The 19339-nt window shown below is 40.3% G+C and overlaps 2 protein-coding genes across 4 annotated transcripts in view; one reads left to right on the forward strand and one right to left on the reverse strand.

Moving 5' to 3' along the window:
* pkn2a (protein kinase N2a) overlaps positions 1-7022 on the forward strand; it is a 38175-nt gene extending 31153 nt beyond the window's left edge. For both annotated transcript variants that reach the window (XM_041992044.1, XM_041992045.1), the window contains exons 16-23: positions 76-167; positions 1309-1485; positions 1603-1665; positions 1759-1835; positions 1929-2071; positions 2734-2841; positions 5037-5117; positions 5207-7022. In XM_041992044.1, coding sequence (XP_041847978.1) covers positions 76-167; positions 1309-1485; positions 1603-1665; positions 1759-1835; positions 1929-2071; positions 2734-2841; positions 5037-5117; positions 5207-5410 — 945 coding nt within the window. In that variant the 3' untranslated portion in view covers positions 5411-7022. The remainder of the gene's footprint in view (positions 1-75; positions 168-1308; positions 1486-1602; positions 1666-1758; positions 1836-1928; positions 2072-2733; positions 2842-5036; positions 5118-5206) is intronic.
* A 32-nt stretch (positions 7023-7054) lies between these two features.
* gtf2b (general transcription factor IIB) lies at positions 7055-18442 on the reverse strand. Of its 2 annotated transcripts, none has more exons than XM_041992047.1 (7): positions 18378-18442; positions 17150-17259; positions 14867-15000; positions 13695-13841; positions 12121-12250; positions 10995-11276; positions 7055-7503 (listed from the first exon to the last, which is right to left on the reverse strand). In XM_041992047.1, exons 1-7 carry the CDS (start codon positions 18392-18394, stop codon positions 7370-7372), a joined length of 954 nt encoding a protein of 317 aa, XP_041847981.1. In that variant the 5' UTR covers positions 18395-18442; the 3' UTR covers positions 7055-7369. The 2 variants fall into 2 exon arrangements, with proteins under 2 accessions (XP_041847981.1, XP_041847980.1); XM_041992046.1 differs by having other exon boundaries at positions 17150-17262; positions 18378-18417.
* Positions 18443-19339: the final 897 nt, after the last annotated feature.

Raw genomic sequence — 19339 nt, forward strand, 5'->3', positions numbered from 1 at the left:
CATGATTAAACTATTTCTTCATCAGTTTTGTGTGGAACAACTTGATAATTAAAATTCAGTTTGTCCCGTCGGCAGGTGCTCTTAGCAGAATCTAAAAGCACGGGGGAGATGTTTGCCATCAAAGCTTTGAAGAAAGGAGACATTGTGGCTCGTGATGAGGTTGACAGGTGAGCATTAAAAGCTGCTGATCAGACTACCATTCTTCCCAGAAACCAAAGAGCTTTGGTTTGTATTTTTGAGCCTCTTTTTCAGACGTTTCAGTTCAGTGCTGGTTTTATTCTGTCTGAACTGAGCTCATCACAGAGATGAATCTATGTCTGTGAGCCTGTTATTAAAACCCGGTGTTAACATGCAACTTGGGTAGATCCTGACACAGGTGAACAGCTCAGAATGCAGCAGCTTACATCACCAGCGGTCCGATCTAATTTCATGATCATTATCATATAGAATATAAACCTCTTTCATACGTCACCTCAGCCTTATCTCTGTAACAGTTACTTAAATCATTTTGGCGGTGCAGTGATGTGGCGTTAACTTGGTGATGTTGACGTGTAGTGTTACATAAAATGTTCCTCATACTACGTGTCTCCCTCAGTTAGACAAAAGTACAACATATAGGGGGCTTTTACCCAGACATGCTTCTGGATTCAGATCCGTTATAGAGTCTGAACCAAACCAGTACAAATCAGAACCAAAGTGAGAGAATATTATTAGCCCTAAAAGATTAAAAATGCAAGATTTCAAAGCTGAAAGTGAAATAAGATCCATTTAATAATTATGAAATACATAATCCGATTGGTCAACTAGCCGTTTTATTAGTTGATGACTAATTGACTATAAGAATAGTCATTAGTCAGCCATACTTCACACAGCCGTTCAGTCCCAGTTCCTTGAGTTCCCTTCACAAAGTTCATGTGGAAATCTTTTGAAAGTTTGAAAGTTTTGAAAGTAGTACTTTTGTAAAAGTGAAATCTGAAAGATGTGACACATGCTGAGGACAGTTCTTAAATCTCCTTAGATGTTTTCTTTGATTGATGCCATAAATCTGACCCTTCTTAAACACACTAACATCTTTTCCCTGACCACAGGATGTGTCTTCCCACATGGTTGTTCAAGAAATGTGAAGCCACTCGCTGCGTCAGTTGGGGTTAAATAACTGAAACATCATCCTCTCTGCAGGAATTATCCACTAGGAGCTCTTACCTGTTTGCTTAGTTACTACGTAGATGTTCTGAGATGTTACTGTAGAGTTTTTCTTAATGACCTCAGATTTTCACTTCCTGTACGTTCTCCTTCCGTCTTCGACAGTCTGATGTGCGAGAAGAGGATTTTTGAGACGGTCAACAGCGTCCGCCATCCCTTCCTGGTCAACCTGTTTGCGTGCTTCCAGACGCAGGAGCACGTGTGTTTTGTCATGGAGTACGCAGCTGGAGGCGACCTGATGATGCACATCCACGCCGACGTCTTCTCAGAGCCCAGGGCCGTGTGAGTGATCGCAGCATCAGCTTTGTACCCAACATCTGTGTTTTTTTTTTTTTTATATTTCTTACATTTTAAAATGTGCTAGAAATACCTTCTTATCACAGTCGTCTTCTTCTGCAGATTTTATGCAGCCTGCGTTGTGTTGGGATTACAGTATTTACACGACCATAAGATTGTGTACAGGTATGTTTTTATAAACTTTAACTCCCATAATAAATTCTCATCAGATTTACCAGTTATCTAATAAAATAAATGGTCTCTTCTTGCACCTTTCAGAGATTTGAAGCTGGATAACCTGCTCCTGGATACAGAGGGCTACGTAAAGATCGCTGACTTCGGGCTTTGCAAAGAAGGTCCAAAAGTAGAAAAAGACAAGTGTGAAACCGACAACGGTGGCTTGTTTTTTATTAAATGGCATCTGTGTGTTTTGTTTAACTTTTCAATAGGGATGGGTTTCAGGGACCGCACGAGCACATTTTGTGGCACACCGGAGTTTCTGGCTCCGGAGGTTTTAACTGAAACATCGTACACCCGCGCCGTAGACTGGTGGGGGCTGGGTGTCCTCATCTTTGAGATGCTGGTTGGAGAGGTGAAGGAATTATATTCATTACATTTAAATGAAAAAATGCTGGTTAAAATGGATTTTTGTGGCTATAAATGGAAACTTGCTGTCCAGTTCAGCACAAGATGGATGAAGATCTTCTATCAATGAAGGGAAGGCAGCTTTCACCCCCAACCAAACTTATTACTTAGAAATCAGAAGTTGAGCAGCTTTTGGAAACTTTTTGGTTGAAGATCCAGCTGCAGCCCATTTAGGCCACATCAGACAATTTTCTGTTTAAGATCAGTCATATCGCCACCTACTGATCTTTCTTGGTGTTACAGTTTAGCTTCACTAAATCTGTAGTTGGTCTAATTTATAAACAAAGGAAATAATTATGAATATGTTTTGTGTTAGAATCTTAATGGGGGAAAAACTCCAGGTTTCTTTCTTTAACAAACTACCCATCCTACTACCCAAATGTTTATGCCGTCTCTAAACAACCCTTTTATCCCTGAATCGGGACTTTTACCACCAGGAAATGTTGCCTGATTGAAACTGTGATGGGCTGTTAACATTAAAAGTTCATTTAAAGCCCTGACCAGAAGCGATCATTTATGAATTATCTCACATTTTCTTGACACTTGCTCCAAAACAAAACTTGATGGACTCATATTTGTTGGTTGCATATTTATCTGTCTCATTTTCAGTCTCCATTCCCTGGTGATGATGAGGAGGAGGTGTTTGACAGCATCGTCAATGATGAGGTCCGCTACCCACGGTTCCTTTCAACCGAGGCCATCTCCATCATGAGGAGGGTTAGTATCCAGAAGAACTCTGTTTCAGACCGTTCACCAAGCTAAAACAAGGGAACTTGGGCAGTTTTCCAGGTGTTTAATAGAGGTGTTACGCAGGTAAACATCCCAGGAAGCCATCGGCTGATGTTGATGATGAACACCTCCATCAATGGTTAGTCAGGAGAATCCAGGGGTAGCCCCCACATTCACCTTAGAAATACCGTGAGGATCCAGAAAGAAGTTAAGCACAAGATAGTCGATGAAAGGAAGAGTGAATCCTTCAATATAAAACCTCCTTTATCTCCATGGAAACCAGCAGGACCTTCATGATTTATTTCAAACAAAGACAGAGTCATAGGAGAAACATTAGCAGACTTTTTTAGAGCTGGAATCAAACTTTTCACCACAAAACAGCAAAAGTACGACATGGTTTCTGAGTTTGTCTCCCACAGTGATGAGACAGACATGTTTGTAATCAGCTGTTTCTGTTTTCCTATGACACCTTGTTTGAAAAACACCAAGATGGCGGCACTGGCACATGCAGCAGCTCCATGCTGTTGGGGTATATGCTTTTCCTTTTTTTTTTTAATGCAAAGATGCTGGTCCAGATCAGGTCTCTGGTCAGACACTGAAATGTGCAGAGCAACTGGCAGAAGTTTTTCTGGACATCTTGAACCTGTCCTTCCGGTCTGCCTGAAGACCTCCATCATTGTGCCCAAAACACAACCATTACCTGCCTCAGTGATTACCCCCCGTCCCTCTCACCCCAGTCATCATGAAATTTTTCGAGCGGATCCTCTTAAAGCACATCAGGGACGCCATCCCTGCTGGCCTGGACAGCCTGCAGTTCACTGTCTCCACAGCACTTCACATGGCCCTGACTCACCTGCAGCATCCCATCACCTGTGTTAGGATGCTGTTTGTGGACTTCAGCTCAGCCTTTAACACCGTTCTCCCAGACCTGCTGGCCCTGAAGCTCCACAACCTGGGCTCTACAACTGGATCTGTGACTTCCTCACCAACAGGTCCCAGGTGGTGAGGATGAGGAAGTCAAGATCTTCACCACTGATCCTCAACACTGGAACGATGCAGGACTGTGTTCTCAGTCCTTCCCTCTTCACCCTCTTCACACAGGACTGCTCTGCCTTCCACCCCAACAATATGGTTGTTGTGAAAGATGATACCACCGTGGTGGGTCTCATATTCAACAATGATGAGACCCACTACAGAGAAGAGGTCCAGAGTCTCACAAAGTGGTGCTCCAAGAACAATCTGGTTCTTCACATCAACAAGACCAGGGAGGTCCTAGTAGATTAGAGGAGGTCCAAGAAGACTGAGCACGCTCCTCTGCATACAAGGAGAGGCAGTAGACAGAATTAAGTTACTCGGCATCCACGTTTCCTCTGACCTCTCCTGGACTGAACACTTCCCATCTGGTGAAGAAGTCCAACACCGGCTCTTCTTCGTCAGGAAGGTGAAGCGGTCGGGACTCTCCTCTCCGCCGCTGGTGAACTTCCACAGAAGTGTTTCAGTCTGACGATGTGGTACGGCAGCTGCACAGCAGAGGGACTTAGCTCGGGTGGTGAGGACAGCTCAGGGGATTGTGGGCCACCGTCTACCAGATCTGGACTCCATCTACACCGCCAGACACATTGCAGCAAACCCCACCCAACCCGGGCACTGTTAGTACCTCCATCCTTGCACTAGATTACACTTTATCCACCCTGTAAATTTTACTGTCTGCAGGGAATTCTCTCATTTTCTGTAAATATAGAGGTGTTCTTATGTCTTTTATATATTTAATATCTTTATTTTTTACTTATTTATGTGTGCCTGTTATATTTCTATTTTCTTATCTATGTGCTTCAGCCGAGAGACTCCTCAAAATTTTGTCATGCTTGCATTATGACAGTAAAGATCTTGAATCGTGTATGGAGAAATTAGCAGAAGCTCTGAAGTGGACAGACCTGTTCTCATGTTTTTGTTTGATTCCCATATAATTACTTGGGGTTTGAACTGTTTGGAGGCCAATGCTTGGCAGAGTCTTTTAGCTGAGTTTCTGTTACTATATGTTAGGACTGCTTCTTCCTGGTGTGCAAACATCTTCTGTACTGAGGGCCCTCGTCATGAAGAGGTTCATGAAGAGATGTTTTTATGATTTAAATAAACACTAATTAGAGGAGTCGGGTGGATTATAATCTCCTGTGTGTGTTTAGCTTTTGAGAAGGAACCCAGAGCGCCGCCTGGGAGCAGGAGAAAGGGACGCTGAGGAGGTTAAGAAGCATCTTTTCTTCAGGGTAAGACACTGAAAGAAGAAAACAAGTTTTCTTAATTCTGGTCATGTAAAAGCTGAGCTCTGATGTGGCCTTGTTTCTTCCTTTGGCAGAACATGGATTGGAACGGGTTATTGGCCAAGAAGGTGAAGCCACCGTTTGTGCCGACCATCCAGGGCGCCAACGACGTCAGCAACTTCGACGATGAATTTACCTCAGAGGCTCCGATCTTGACCCCTCCCAGGGAACCCCGAATGCTGAGCTTAGAGGAGCAGAACATGTTTTCTGACTTCGATTACATCGCTGACTGGTGTTAGTTTCATCTGAAACCTCCAAACATACACACTGTGAACTAAACACAGCAGAGACTGTAGCTCACATCCTTTTTTTTTTTTTTAAGAGATCCTCCCTGCCCAAAATGTCAAGGAGAAAGTAAACCTGGCTCACCAGGCCTTCAAAACTCTGTGCCATTGAGAAAAAAATCCAGATGATGCCTCGCGAGGACTCGAGTTATTCCTTTTAATTCACACGATGAGCTTTTTTCCCCCTTGTGTTTTTTTTTAAAGAAAACAATGAAATAGTGCTGGAGTGGAGGTAGAGGGACGTCCTCCTGCACAGACTGCCATCATTGTCTGACCACTGCGAATGTTTTACATATGAACTCTTAGAAGACGACACCATCACAATCATTTTATTCAGTGTCACCGTCTTCGTTTTTGTTTGTTTTTTTTGACCTGTACAGATCATATTCAGTCATATATTTTATTGTTTTTGTTCCCGTGTAAAGCCCTCACTGTAGCTCTGCAGAGATCATGTCTGAAACAAAGTGCTCAGTGTCACTGCTGAACAGACATCCACAAACATCTTTACTACTGCTGCTGCTTCTCCACTTGAAAACCAAGTTGATCCGACACTACATCTTCCTGTCTTCATATGAAACTCATACTCTGCTGCCCTCTGGTGGCTTTGCAGTGTAACGCCATCCTGCAGCTCTGGCGTTAGTTTCTCATTTACTTTTCTCTTTTGTTTTTAATACCTCAGTGAAATGAACTTAAACTGACATACACAGTTATGGAGCTACGGCAGGGCCTTAAGTTTTTCAGCTCTCCATATTTAAAACTACCAACAAGTTCAGGTATAAGTCAAATCCACAAGTAAAGTTAATTCTGCATGTCTGAAAAGACCAATAAATAATACAAGTCTGGAAAGGTGAGTCCGATAAGACCAGTAAATTTATAAGTCAATCTTACAAGTACACAACATTTGTCCCTGAACTGACTGGTATTTTCAGACTTGTTGAATTAATCCACACGTGTAGAGCTGATTTGTCCCTGAACTTAAAACTTGTCCCTAACCTTGCTCTGTACACAGTAACAGCTACAACAACCAAACTCACCCTTTGTGTCGAAGCAGCTCTTCTGGGAACTCACTGACAGACATGTTCTGCCGACAACAAAAAGGAGATGGAACTAGTGAGGAGTCTTTTATTTGGGATGGGAGGGGGGCATTCGTCTATATGCCATTAAAAAGTGCTTCCCACATTTTTGATAACATTTTTTAAGCTGAAGCCAGCTGGCTTCTGGTCAGTTTGCATGTTATGACAAAATGTTTCAGACCTGTTAATATGGATCACTATTGGGGGGGGTGAATGTCATAAACATACTGTATGTACACAATTAAGCTGAAAGCACTAATTTTATCAATAGATTAAGTATCTACATTTCTTAATTATGAAAATAGATTGTAAAAAGGTTTTTTTTTATTCTTTGCTTGTGCATGTTGTCAGAACGGACTTAAACTGTTTGGATGGTACACAAACTACTCAATTTACAGCTGTTACCATTCATCCCGGTGTAAAAACAAAATGCATTTTTGCCATCACTGTTTGTTGCCTATCATGAATGCACAAATTAAACATTTGTAATAGTGGCTCTGCTGTTGTTTATCACACCATTAGCCGATTTAATGAAATCTTTTTATTTTAAATTATTTTGAACAACTCAAAGAAAAACCAATCTTTTCCTACAAAACAAAGTTATGTATACAGTATGAAACCAGCCTAAAATGTCAAGCATCAGTTACACTTGGACATATATACACGGTACAGTATATACACTCATGAAATACTGGAGTTCGGTCTGGAATGTGTGTCCGCTTTATTCCTGTCAGCTCGTCTCAGGCGGGACAAGAGAAATCTTTCAAATCCAAAAACAAATTATTTTTATATATGGAAAGAAAAAAAACAAACTTCGGCTCCGAGTCTTTGGCAGTCTTCTTCACAGTTGGGGCAGTTTATCAACAGGTGTGTCAAACTTGAAGTCTGGAGGGAAAAGTTCTGCTGCGCGTGGGTAGATGAGTCGGTACGACTGTCTGATGGTGACGTCTGCGACGCCGGCGATGTCTCCGATTTCTGCAGGACGGGAGACAAAGCTAGGTGAGAATGTGAACAGTGGGTGATGTTTTTATGTTCAACATACAGATACTGCTCAGTCTTAACCCTTGTGTCCTCAAATTTACCACCGTCTGGTGGCCAAAAATGGCCGCCCATAAAAACTGCTATTGAATCAAAGCATAATTTCTATGAATTAAACTATTCAGTCATTTAAAGGCTGAATAATTAGGATTTTTTCCTTAAAAATAATTTAAAATGTTCTCATTTTTTTTATGAATTTTAAGTGTTTTTTTATTATTTAAACAATTAAACTGGAATAAAATTATTTAATATTTGGAAAGTTTTGACTAGATCGGAAGTTGAGTGATTTATGCTTGATGATTTTATGACTATTTTTTGTGCGTGGACATTTATGATCACCCAGGGGTTTAAAATGTATAAACGGAGTACAAAGGTCTGAGAAATCAGAGAAAAATATAAAGAATTTTTAAAAATTTACTAAAAAAAAAAAGTTGACAGCCAAAATAATCACTATATTAACACAATAATCACAAATGAAAAGTACAAACATGCCAAAGGTGGACATAGGTGTTACATAACTCAGCAAGTGTTGCATATGTGTTACATTAAAGTGTTTCATCACTGATTGTATTGTCTGTCAAATATGTTTTACAGTGAATTTTGTGATAAATGAAAGCTGTAAATAGACCCCTTTCCACCAGCAGGTCCGGGTCTGTACGAGATGGTTTGGTTTGGTCAATCCTGATCTCTGTTGCATTTCCACAGCCAACCGAACCCTTACCCGGTAGGTCGATAGCAATAGATGTGTCAGCTACGCAGGAGCGCGACATCTTAGTAGTGTGACAACGTTTTTGAGTTATAGCGAAGAAGAACGTGACACAGAAACAAAGGAGGAGAATAGTGGACATCCAGCAGATTGTGTTCTGTGTGCTTGACACGTGGCTTTAAACAATCCACCGTATATGTAAACATGGAGCTGTTCCTGAATTGATCTTACTGTTGAGTCGCGCATGAACCGACTGTTTCGACCAATGAATGAACTAAATAGTCAAGCTTGATTGGTACCTCAGTGAACAGGTACCAAAATATTAGGACAGGTTGGAACAGATACTCTGACACCTTTCCAGTTTTTGCTTGTGGGAACGAAAGACCGACCTGTCCTGACCCGCTGGTGGGCTAAAGTTTCCTCTGTGCCCCAGGTGTTAAAGTCCTGTCATCAGTCCAGTGTCTGGTTGAGTTTTTCTTCAGACTGGTGTAAAACATGTTAAATATGTGCAAGCTTTTAATTGTCCAATCGGTTCCCATTGTGGGAGAACCTGGATTCTTTTCAGATCCAGATGGTTTTCCATTTAACCATCTGGAACTGGATCTTGTAACAACATTCCTGCTGAAATCGGGTCTCTGGGCTAAATTTAGGGTGACAGCTGCTTCTCTGTCATTTCTGAGGCAAACAGTTTACTAAGTTGGGCTTTTAAATGAAAGCAGAAGCTCCATCTGTTGTCTGAACATTTAAATGTCAGTGTTGCTGCATTTGAGCTCCTTTCAGACATGAACCGGTTTCCTTGAATCCAGTGCTCCTGAGTGTGTTAGAGCCATTTTAAGGACCTCTACAGGTTTCCCACATTTTGCAGCGACTCACCAGGTTAGTAAATGTCCGCAAAGTGGAAAACACAAAGGGAATTGTGGAATTTTAAAAGGAAAGCTATCACTTGTAAAACATGGAAAATCATTGAATTTTGACCTCCGCCGCCTCCCGTCTGTGTTACGTAACCTGACCTGATGGAGATCAAGTCTCATCCAGAAATTCAGCAGAAGCACAGAAGCTGGCCAAAAAATGAAGACGTTAACTGCTACGCGGGTGTAGAAAAACAGACGAAGCATCAAAGTGAGAATATACCGGCTGACAAACGAGGAGGAACGGCGGCAGGAAGCCAGAGCAGCCTCCATCAGAGGAGCTGCAGGCTGTTCTGAACAAGCTCTGTGGAAAAAATATCATTTGTTGTCAATAAAATGACTGATATGAGACATCAACGTGTATTTAAAAGCAAAATTAAAAAACAAACCCTGGATGTTTTCGGCTGGTTCGTAGTCAGACTACAAGCTCCGCCATGCAGCTGCCGCAGGTTTGAATCCCATCCTGGAGCTCTTTGCTGCAGATCTCCCCCCTTTCCTGTCCAGCTACTGAGTAATAAAGGGCTAGAGAGCTAAAATAATATCTTTAAGAAAAAGATATTTCCTGTGGAGCTGTTGAAATTTCATACATCTGCCACAGGATTAAACACGTTGCTGGAAACACAGAGAAAATAAAACTAATTCTTCCGTTTTTCCTGTTGAATTCCGTTTTCCAGAGATGTGTCTAATCATGTGGTAGATGTATGAAATTTAATCCAGAACATATCCTGTTTATTTTCTAATTCAGTGGCTCTACTGGACTTTATTGGGCAGCTGCTGGACAGGAAAGGGGGTAAAAGACAGGGGGGGCGAGCTGCAGTGAAGGGCTCCAGGCCGGGATTCGAACATGCACCAGCTGCATCGTCTAGCTGTAGTCTGCATATATGAACCAGTTGAGCTTAGTACCATAAATATCCCTCTTCTTTTTTTCCTTTTTTTATTTTCTTTTAAATACATGTCAGTGTGGACGTGGACTGATATTTGTCCCCAGGAGCTTCTTCAGAGCAGCCTCCAGCTGCAGCTCAAACACTCGGGGTGAGTCTGAAAGAGGCTGCTCTTGGTTTCTGACGACGTGCGTTTGTAGTTTCACCAAAAACTGAGGCAGCTTTTTAATTTTTTCTAGAGACACGTAGGGCAGCACTTCTTAATCTTTTGAACAACTTTTCATTCATCAGCTGTTAACAGCTGAACCTGCACCTCCTCCATGTTTTTACCTACAACAACCATCTGCAGCAATTCAGATATTTTCCATCTACTCTTTTATATGGAAGACCAAAACTGCCTAAATTAAAAATAAACTGTAATTTATAAAAGCCACTTAATTTTTAGTTGTATTTATTTATTTCAATGGTGTTTTTTTGTCTTTTTTCCTTTTTTTACCCCTCTATTTATTTCTGTATTATTTTCCTTTTCCATTATCGTTCTACTCAAAATGATTTATTTCTGTATTCTATCACCTAACATTCCTTTTACACTTTTTCTCTCAATTAGTAAAATAAAGTTTCTAATAAATTATGAATCGGAAGCTAAAAAACTAAATCTTTCTGCTCTGAGGAGGACCACCATGTTTTACAATCCAGAGGCAGAGAAGTGATTGTTCTGCTTCTTCAATCTGGATGTGAAGTTTTGTCGGTGAACGCTGCACCACGCAGAGCTGAAACTGAATGTTTAAACTATGTTAACATAGTTTGTTGTTTGCAGCAGCCTTTTTTAAAATAGTCCATTTTTTGTATAATACAGCTGACATTTATAGGTCAAATAAATAAATCCAGTTTGTATAGTATCTGTTAGCATCTGAATACACCATCAAGACTCACCTTTCTGGGTCTTCTTCTCTGCAGAGGCCTGGGACGCCATGTAGATGGCTGCTGCCGCCACCGAGATGGGACTCCTGCCAGGAACCAAGTCCAGCTCCACAGCTTTCCTGGCAATGAAGGTGGCTGCCATTTGCACCTGTTTGGGCAAACCGAGGTTGGAGCAGAAGCGGGACATGAAGTCTCCTGTGGTGATGAGGTCCACGCTGGTCTCCAGTGCCTTCAGGATCAGCTTGAAGCACCTACCAATCTCTTTTTTTGAAATCCTGGAAACAGCACAGATCTCTGCAGGAGAAGAAAAGCTCAGGAATGAGATAGACTGATTAAAAAGGGCAAAAAGCTAAATCATTTCACCTCAAGGGTTGCTGTTGTGCACTGCCTGTAAACCCAAACAAAATGTGTCATGAGCCACACCTTCCTCTACCCCTTCCCCCACACCCGTGAACCTTTCATTCCTACTTGGCCATTTTGCTTTGAAAATATGAGCTGCCATTGCTAGCTCCAGCCTTTTATAGGGAGGGAGAACAGAGGGCTCCAAGAGGAGAGAGGAGGCGGCGATTCACATGAACGTACACGAACATGGAGCCAGACCGGCTAGTAAACACGGACTGGAGATCAACCCAGGGCTTGGGTCTGGAGAACCTGGATTCAAGTCCCTGGGCTGGTAACTGAGGTAAAAACAACTGTGGGCCCCTGAGCAAGGCCCTCAACCCCCAACTGCTCCCCGGGCCCTGGAATCTGGCAGCCCAATGCTCCTAGCAACTAGGATGGGTTAAATGCAGAGAAAGAATTTCCCAGCTTAGGATTAATAAAGAAAATAAAATTTTAAATATATATATAAAACTAGGAATACCTGCTTATTGCCCCTTTAAGTCCATTTTTAGTTTGGTTTTTGGATCAGCATCTATTATGATCTCGGAAATCAAACTGGGTAAGAAAATAGACCCTCTCGTTGCATTCAGAGGCAAATCTGAACTTTTAACTCCAATTAGGGAAAAATGAATGAAAGGAAATAAGCTCAAACTCCACCCACTGTGCAGAATGCAGTGGGTGGAGTTTGAGAGTCAGTAACAGAATTTCCCTTTAACTTCTATAAAACTTAAAGAAGAACTCAAACTTTTATTTAGACCTTTAAAGGTTCTGGGTACACCCTCTTGTCTGCAGGCGATGTAGAGGCAGGCTGATGCGATGGCGTCATTGGCTCGGCCCTTCAGGCTCTTCTGTTCATAAACCTGCTTGAATAAGTTGTTTGTTCTGTCCTGTAGAGAAAAAAAAACAACTAATAATTAGTGGATAACCCTCAAATCAAAATCTCAGATGTTTCAGCAGAGGCGTTTACTGAAGCTTGGTCAAGGAAAACAATCTGATCCACCGTGTCATGCCAACCAGTTCCTCCCAGACTGTAGGTCGACCCAAACCTGGTCTAACATGTTCCCAACAAAAGGCTCAGTCACAGCAGCGGAAGTTCAGTCTGTCACATCTTTAAAACCACGTTTACAAACACCTAAAAAAAAAAACTATCAGCAGACTCTGCCTACACAGAATTTTTAACTTGGTTCATCATCTGCCTGTATTTATGGTTGACATCTGTTTCAGTTTAATTCTAATCGCATTTTAATTCACACTGATCCATTAATAAATACAGAACCAACCAAAGCAGAGACACAGCTTACAGACAACTCACAGCAGGCCTGAATACTTCTGAAACCTAGAACTTTCTGATCATCTTTGACTGCTCCTGATTGGACATTACTGTCAATTTAATCCAACTGTTGGAAAGTTTGAAAGGAAGTGACTTGACCATAATTTCTGTCAAAATAGAGGTTTCTTAGCAACATAGTAGTGACAGTGATCTTTTCTTATAAAGAATATGTGATAAATAATGCTGTTATCATGGATCACTCACTGTGGATTTACCAGATAGTCTCTGAATAAACACTACATTACAACATGTTGTGGCTGGATTGTAAACCTTGGGGATATAAATACCTGGAAAACTTCTGTAGATCGCCTAAAGGGTAAGTTATCCATCACAATTTACCCCACAGAGCTACACACTATGGTTCCTGAGTGTATAACTTTTCAGAATGTAAGTGATAGCGCTCAGGGGCGCAGATGATCTAGCGGAGTTTTAAGAGTTAAAGTAAAAAATTAATTATCAGATCATATAGTGAAGTTATGCTAAAACGATACAAAACATGAGACTGGTGACCTTTTTCAGACTAAATCAAAAGTATTTGATGACTAAAGCAGGCTCAGACCCCTACGTCTGTCTCACCGTTCGATCTGATGTCATATTTTTCAGTTTTCTAAGAGAACTGGCTGTTCATGATGTGGTGCTTTCACCTGGGTTGCCATGGTGACAAAGGCTGGTAGTAAGTCAGTTTCATGAAACCAAAAACAGACAAAAACAACAAAGAGCTGAACCTGAAGTTACCTGGATAAACCTCTAATCCAGGCCACTAGTCATCAGAAACTGGTTGTGCTGGAGTCATGTTCAAACCAGGTGAGGTTTAAAAGAACTGTCAGCTGACATAGGCTGACCTCCCCAGATCATAGACTGGTGAGCGTGCGTGCGTGTGTGTGTGTGCGCGTCATATGATCCTTCGAAGCCAGTAACTGCTCCAGGCTTTAAGCGTGACTGCTCTGATCGGCCATGTCAGTTCCAGGAAATTCTTCTAAAGATTTACATTTTCTACTTACTATGATGTTCCTCGGCAGGTTGATGCGATCAGCCATGGTGCTGATCTCTTTGAAAGCATTCAGCATGGCCCGGTCAGAGCTGCTCATGGTCCGCCGGTTCTGATACTTGGAATTGCCAAACTCATCAAAACTGGCTGCACCTGTTCCCTATGAAGGAAATATTTACAAATGATATTTTCTGACAACGCTCCGTAAGGCTGGGAGATTTATCGAATTTTAATCTCAACTATGATCTGCGTTTTCAACAATCATAAAAATGAAATGATCCTATTATTTGCTCCTTCTCAGTTTACTCTTGTGCTGTTTTCAGTTGCAAATCAAGTGCCACTTGCATCGCTCAGACGTCGCCCCTTCTCCATCATTTTCTATGGAACTTGAACAATGAGGCAAAAATCACTGCCTCCTCCAGCAAAGCAACAGCGATATTTGTGCATGTGAAATGTGGCGCTTGTTCACGTAGATGTGCACACGGGGGTTTGCAACGCGACACAGTAAAATAGAAAAATGTTCAATTTTTTTGAGTCGTGACTAAATAATCCACCAGCTCCCAGAAACATACAGCGATAACAAACATTTTAAACAAACAGAATTGTTTTTTCTTTTTTTTTGACAAAGACCAGTGCTCGATTAGCACAGTGAAAAATCCGGGATTTAAGAAGCTCATCAATACTTTAGACAAACAGTATCCCTGCCATCTCGTCTCCAGTGTCTCTCCCTGGCCTGTATGATGAGTGTGGTGGGGGTCTTGTGAAGGACGTGGTTACAGTCCAATGTTTCGCCACCGCTACGCACCTGTGGGTCAAGCCGCACTAAAGAGCCATATATGACGAATATTTCAACGTGAAAACTAAATGTCTGCAGACTCATTTTTTCCCAGATCACACCGGGAGAACATAGCTGGTGGTTTGGTACTGGGACCTGGAGGAACGAAACTAGTCTGTATTAACACAGACAACGCTTCAAATGTTACACTGGCTGGCTGCAACCCCCCCAATTTCTGCTTCTCTTTCTCTAATCGTGTTAAACAATCGAGATCTCAATTTCAATCAAAATAATCGTGACTATCATTTTTCCCATAATCGAGCAGTCCTAACATTCCCATTACTAACAGACAGATATCAACATCTCTGATGGCTACAACTATTTCAGAAAAAGGAAAAATCATTCCTCACCTTGCTAATCATGGTGGTGAGGTCTCCTCCGTTAAGCAGTGGGTTCTGAGCATCTCCAACCCTGGATGGATCTTTGAGAGCTTTCTCGTTGGAAAACGTCCTCCACTCTGAGCCCACATCAATCACACGGTCACCTGAGGAGAGAAAAGTTTGATGTAAACTACCAATGACACAAGACTGGTTAAATATTCAGTGTGGGAAGTTGGTATTGGTCCATTCACTGCTGTAATGTGCAATTCTGTTTCAGTGCAGCACAATCACAGGATTTCTGTTCAGTTATTTCACAGAAAACACATCTAAGCTTTACTATATGGTAATTTCTAAAACAAAAATAATTTGATTATTTTCACGTGTGCTACAAAATGCTGCATCCCTCTGGAATAATTAACCAGAGGATGGTGCAATATTCAAACCCACCGCCTCATGAGAACACACCTTCAGGGGTTGAAGTCTCAGATACTGTAGCTACTGTCTTGTGTTTTCCCTTTCATGGGCTCATCCACTGTCTTTTTAAACCTTTACTACTAAAATGTGATCTAAATGCATCTCTGGGCATTAAAGTAGGGTTATACAAAGGTAATGAAAAAGGTGTTGAACTGCAGGGAAAACTGTTTTAATGCCATTCTTTCCAGTTATTGTGACCCTGTGTTACTGTAAGCATGTACCAGGCCTGAGGATTAAAGTTGATATTTTAATCCAGTCTTCTTCTGTCCTATTTGCTGTTCGTTAGTTTAAAATAAAGGAGCAAAGAGACATTTATCTCCTCAGAGGTCAGCTGAAGCGGTGGAAGCAAGAGGCTGAGCTTGCATCAGATGGTGTCTCTCGCCTCCCACCTGACTGGCTCGGTGCCTCATTAGTGAAGAACTCTGTTCCCTGGAGCTTCGTTCAGCTTTCCATCTGCATCGCATTCAAAGACTTTTTCCTACACCTGTACCTTGAGATGCCATACATACATACATATACATACATCCACCTAATATATTATATACATATATATATATATTTATAGATAATCTCACACAGTTCCTTTATTACTTTATTTTCACAATTTTTAAGCTGGGATTTGAACTCCACTCACACAGATACAAGAACTGCCTGACTGGTCCACATAAGAGCTGTAGAAGGTACTGAGATAATCACCTAGTATTAAAAAAGAAATTAATAAATGAAACATAACAATGTTTCTTGTCAACTGTTGCTCAAAGTTTAGACCCTAATCTTCATAAAACAAGAATGAAAATGTCTTTTAGTCCAAATGTAATGTTTAGAAATGATTTTGTTGCTGGTGTTGGTGTTATACTGTAGGATAGGGGGAAAACCAGGTCAGGATAGAAACTTCACATTTCACTTCTGTTTTATTACATTTTACAGACAGATTCAACATTGGTCACATTGGGAATACATTGTCTGAAGTCCCTAGATGTACCTAAACACCAAGAACATCCATATGAACATTATTATTGTGGTGAAATTCTTCATTTACTTTGGGTCTTTTTAGTTTTTTATTCTGAAAATATGGCTAAAGGGGCTGACAATAAACAAACAGGTTCAGAAGGACTGAACTGGGAGACTTGCACACATGATGTGTGTGTACAACAAAACACGCCAGCACAAAAAAGGAAGTATCATCATCATCAGAAATTCAGAACATTTGTTCAGCACTAAGATCTATTTATCACTAGACTGTCATGTAACAGAGATGACTGAAGGTTTGTTGACCGAGTCACGACATCAACTCTTGCACTGAGTAACAAACAAGAGAGCATCCCAGCTGAAAACCTTTAGGTGGAGGAGATAATCTCCAGTCTGAACAGTAATTAAGACAAAATATCTTTTCAGTCTGAAACAGTTTCATAGAACAAAGAAGTTGTGATTATGTAGTAAGAACAATAAAAATGCTCTTGCCACCAAAACAACACTAACTTCAAGCTTTTTGAAATAAGCATTTAACTTGTTTACACAATCTGCTGTTTCACAGATATTACCTTATATAGATATAATCAACTGTTTTTGTACATTAAAGATGCAACAGGAGGGTTTTGTGATATACTTGTAAAGTCTAATATGTGGTTCTGCTAAATTTGCAATTCAAGAATAGCATTTACGTAGCCACAGAAATGTGTCACAACTTTTCCTTGTGTGGGTGTTTCTAGAAATGTCTTCCAGAATCAAAACCAATGCCATGACAGAGCTCAGCTGAGCAAAACCAAGATAAAAAAAAAATACAGGAGACCAAACAATGAATAAATTTCACAAAAGCAAAGTTTCATTATCTGTACTCACCTACAACAAGGCCACATTCAGGACATATCATGTCCCCCGCTCTGTAATCCTCCACCAGTATGGCATCAGGGTGGTTGGGACACTGAACTCTGGGCAGAGTCAGGCCTTCTCTGCTGCACAAGAAAACAACAAGATGATGAAACAGACTAAATGTAAAGGGGGAATAATGATTTTAAACAGGTACAAAAGATGAGGAGGGTTACAAAAAAGAAATAAAAATAATGAGGAACTCAACAGACAGAACATTCACTGCAGATTAATTTTATCCACAAGGCAGGATAAGTTTATATTAATTTGTGAAAATAAACTTAAATAGACCTGTAAATACTCAAGTAACACATAACATATCTTACACTATTTGCAGGCATTCCTAAATTATTATTATTATTTTTTTATGATAAACAAATCTGAGAATAATTACACAAACCAGCTCCCTTTCTTGCCCTTGCTTTGATAAATCCACCAAAACTGATTGAACTGACTTGGGCAGTGTCAACATATGCTGTGGATATCAAGATGTAAATCTAATCAAAGGTCCATAACTCTGAGAACTAGCAAGCAGATTGAAATGTCCATATCGTAACTAGTGTTTGAAATAACTGCAATACAGATCACCTGGAAAAGTAGCAATACATAATCGATTCTGCTTCCCAGTGAAATATATATATATATATATATATATATATAGTCCTAGATTTATGTATTTAACTGCTAAACTGAACCTAAAATCTATTCAAGTAGTTACAAGCAAAACTGAAAATTAAGGTGGCCACGTCACGTAAATATACAAAATGTTCAAGGTCTATTCGAGGCAGACAACTGCTCACAGTGAAGCTCTTTTTTCCCTCCGTATTTCAAAAACCATTTATTTTCACGCAGAATAGATAGAAAAGCGGGGACATAACCTAGTCTACAATGGGAAATAAATAACCATCCATCAACAGAAAGTACTGAGCACCAACAAATCGCTTTAGAACGATCTGCAGCGGTAACACAACAGTGACTTCTGGTAGCATCTAACGTCACCCTGCTAGCTAGCTAACTAGCTGTCAACAAGCACAATAGATCCACTACCTCACGGTACAGATAAGGGCGTACTGTTAATGACACCAACTTAATGCTATCATCTAAGCAAACACGGCGAATTGTATTTTCCCACCACACAACTTTCTTAATCTCATTCTGAAAGAAAACGGAGGTTTTACAGTTAGTCAAATTAGCTACGCACCGGCTGGTCGACGCCATGTTTCTCGACGCTCTTCCCCAAGTCAAAGAAACAAGTGAATTCGGAACTTCTATTTATAACCTTTGTGGTCACGTGTCAGCGAGACTATGGCGAGTGAATGAAACCAAAACAGCTCAAACTGGCGTTTCTATTGAATAAAAAACGAATTATTTGTGGAAAAAGATAACTTTTGTATTAGCTTGTGATGCTCCGTATTTATTATCACCTGCATAAAATATTCACGTTTTCACCGTACTGACAAATTGATTTAAAACAATTTTATTGGAAATACTTTAATTCTTTATATAAAAAAGTCTAGTATAGAATAATTGTAACCTCTCCTACAGTTAAGTATAAGTACATAAAACTAAACACTGTTTTTGTATGTTCTCAAAAACGATAATGTTATAACAGGGGCCAGAATCTAGACCTTTTAATTTACCTGTATGTCAAATAATCTGCCCAACGTGGCAACTAAACAAAAATCTGATGTTGAAAAGTTAATTTTTTGTCACAGGAAATTAAACTTGTGAACTTTGTACTTTGACACCAAATTTTTCAACCATGAGAAATGTCCTTCGGAAAATTTTGGATTTTAAATAAATAAATAAATAAGTAAGTAAGTAATAGAGATTGGATTTATGGCTCTTTGAAGGGAGCCGGATCTTGAGGAGCCGTTCCTTTCAAAGAGCCATTCAAAAGACTCACAATATCTTACAAAATTTCACAATATATAAGAATGACAAACAATTCACATATGTACCTATACTATACAAGATTAAAAAATTATAGAAAAAATATAGATAAAAAAGGATAAACCTGAGTAGTCAGTGCAAATTCTAGTAAATGTTTTAGATAGAACTCACAGTATTTGTTTCCAAACAATACTCTCTGCCCATAGATGCTTCACATGAATGGAACGTGTTCGACATCAGACTTCTATGATGTCACAAATGTTATTTATT

Source organism: Melanotaenia boesemani, chromosome 8 (genome assembly GCF_017639745.1).
Source record: "Melanotaenia boesemani isolate fMelBoe1 chromosome 8, fMelBoe1.pri, whole genome shotgun sequence".
In the NCBI taxonomy this organism is placed as follows: domain Eukaryota; kingdom Metazoa; phylum Chordata; class Actinopteri; order Atheriniformes; family Melanotaeniidae; genus Melanotaenia; species Melanotaenia boesemani.

What these genes read in the sequence shown, in the direction of transcription:
- gtf2b (XM_041992046.1), bottom strand. An exon ending in TGTACCCAGAACCTTTAAAG is followed by an intron (nt 11,277 to 12,120) that starts GTCTAAATAAAA and finishes CTTCTCCTGCAG; the next exon opens with AGATCTGTGCTGTTTCCAGG. An exon ending in AGAGAAGAAGACCCAGAAAG is followed by an intron (nt 7,504 to 10,994) that starts GTGAGTCTTGAT and finishes CCCGTCCTGCAG; the next exon opens with AAATCGGAGACATCGCCGGC.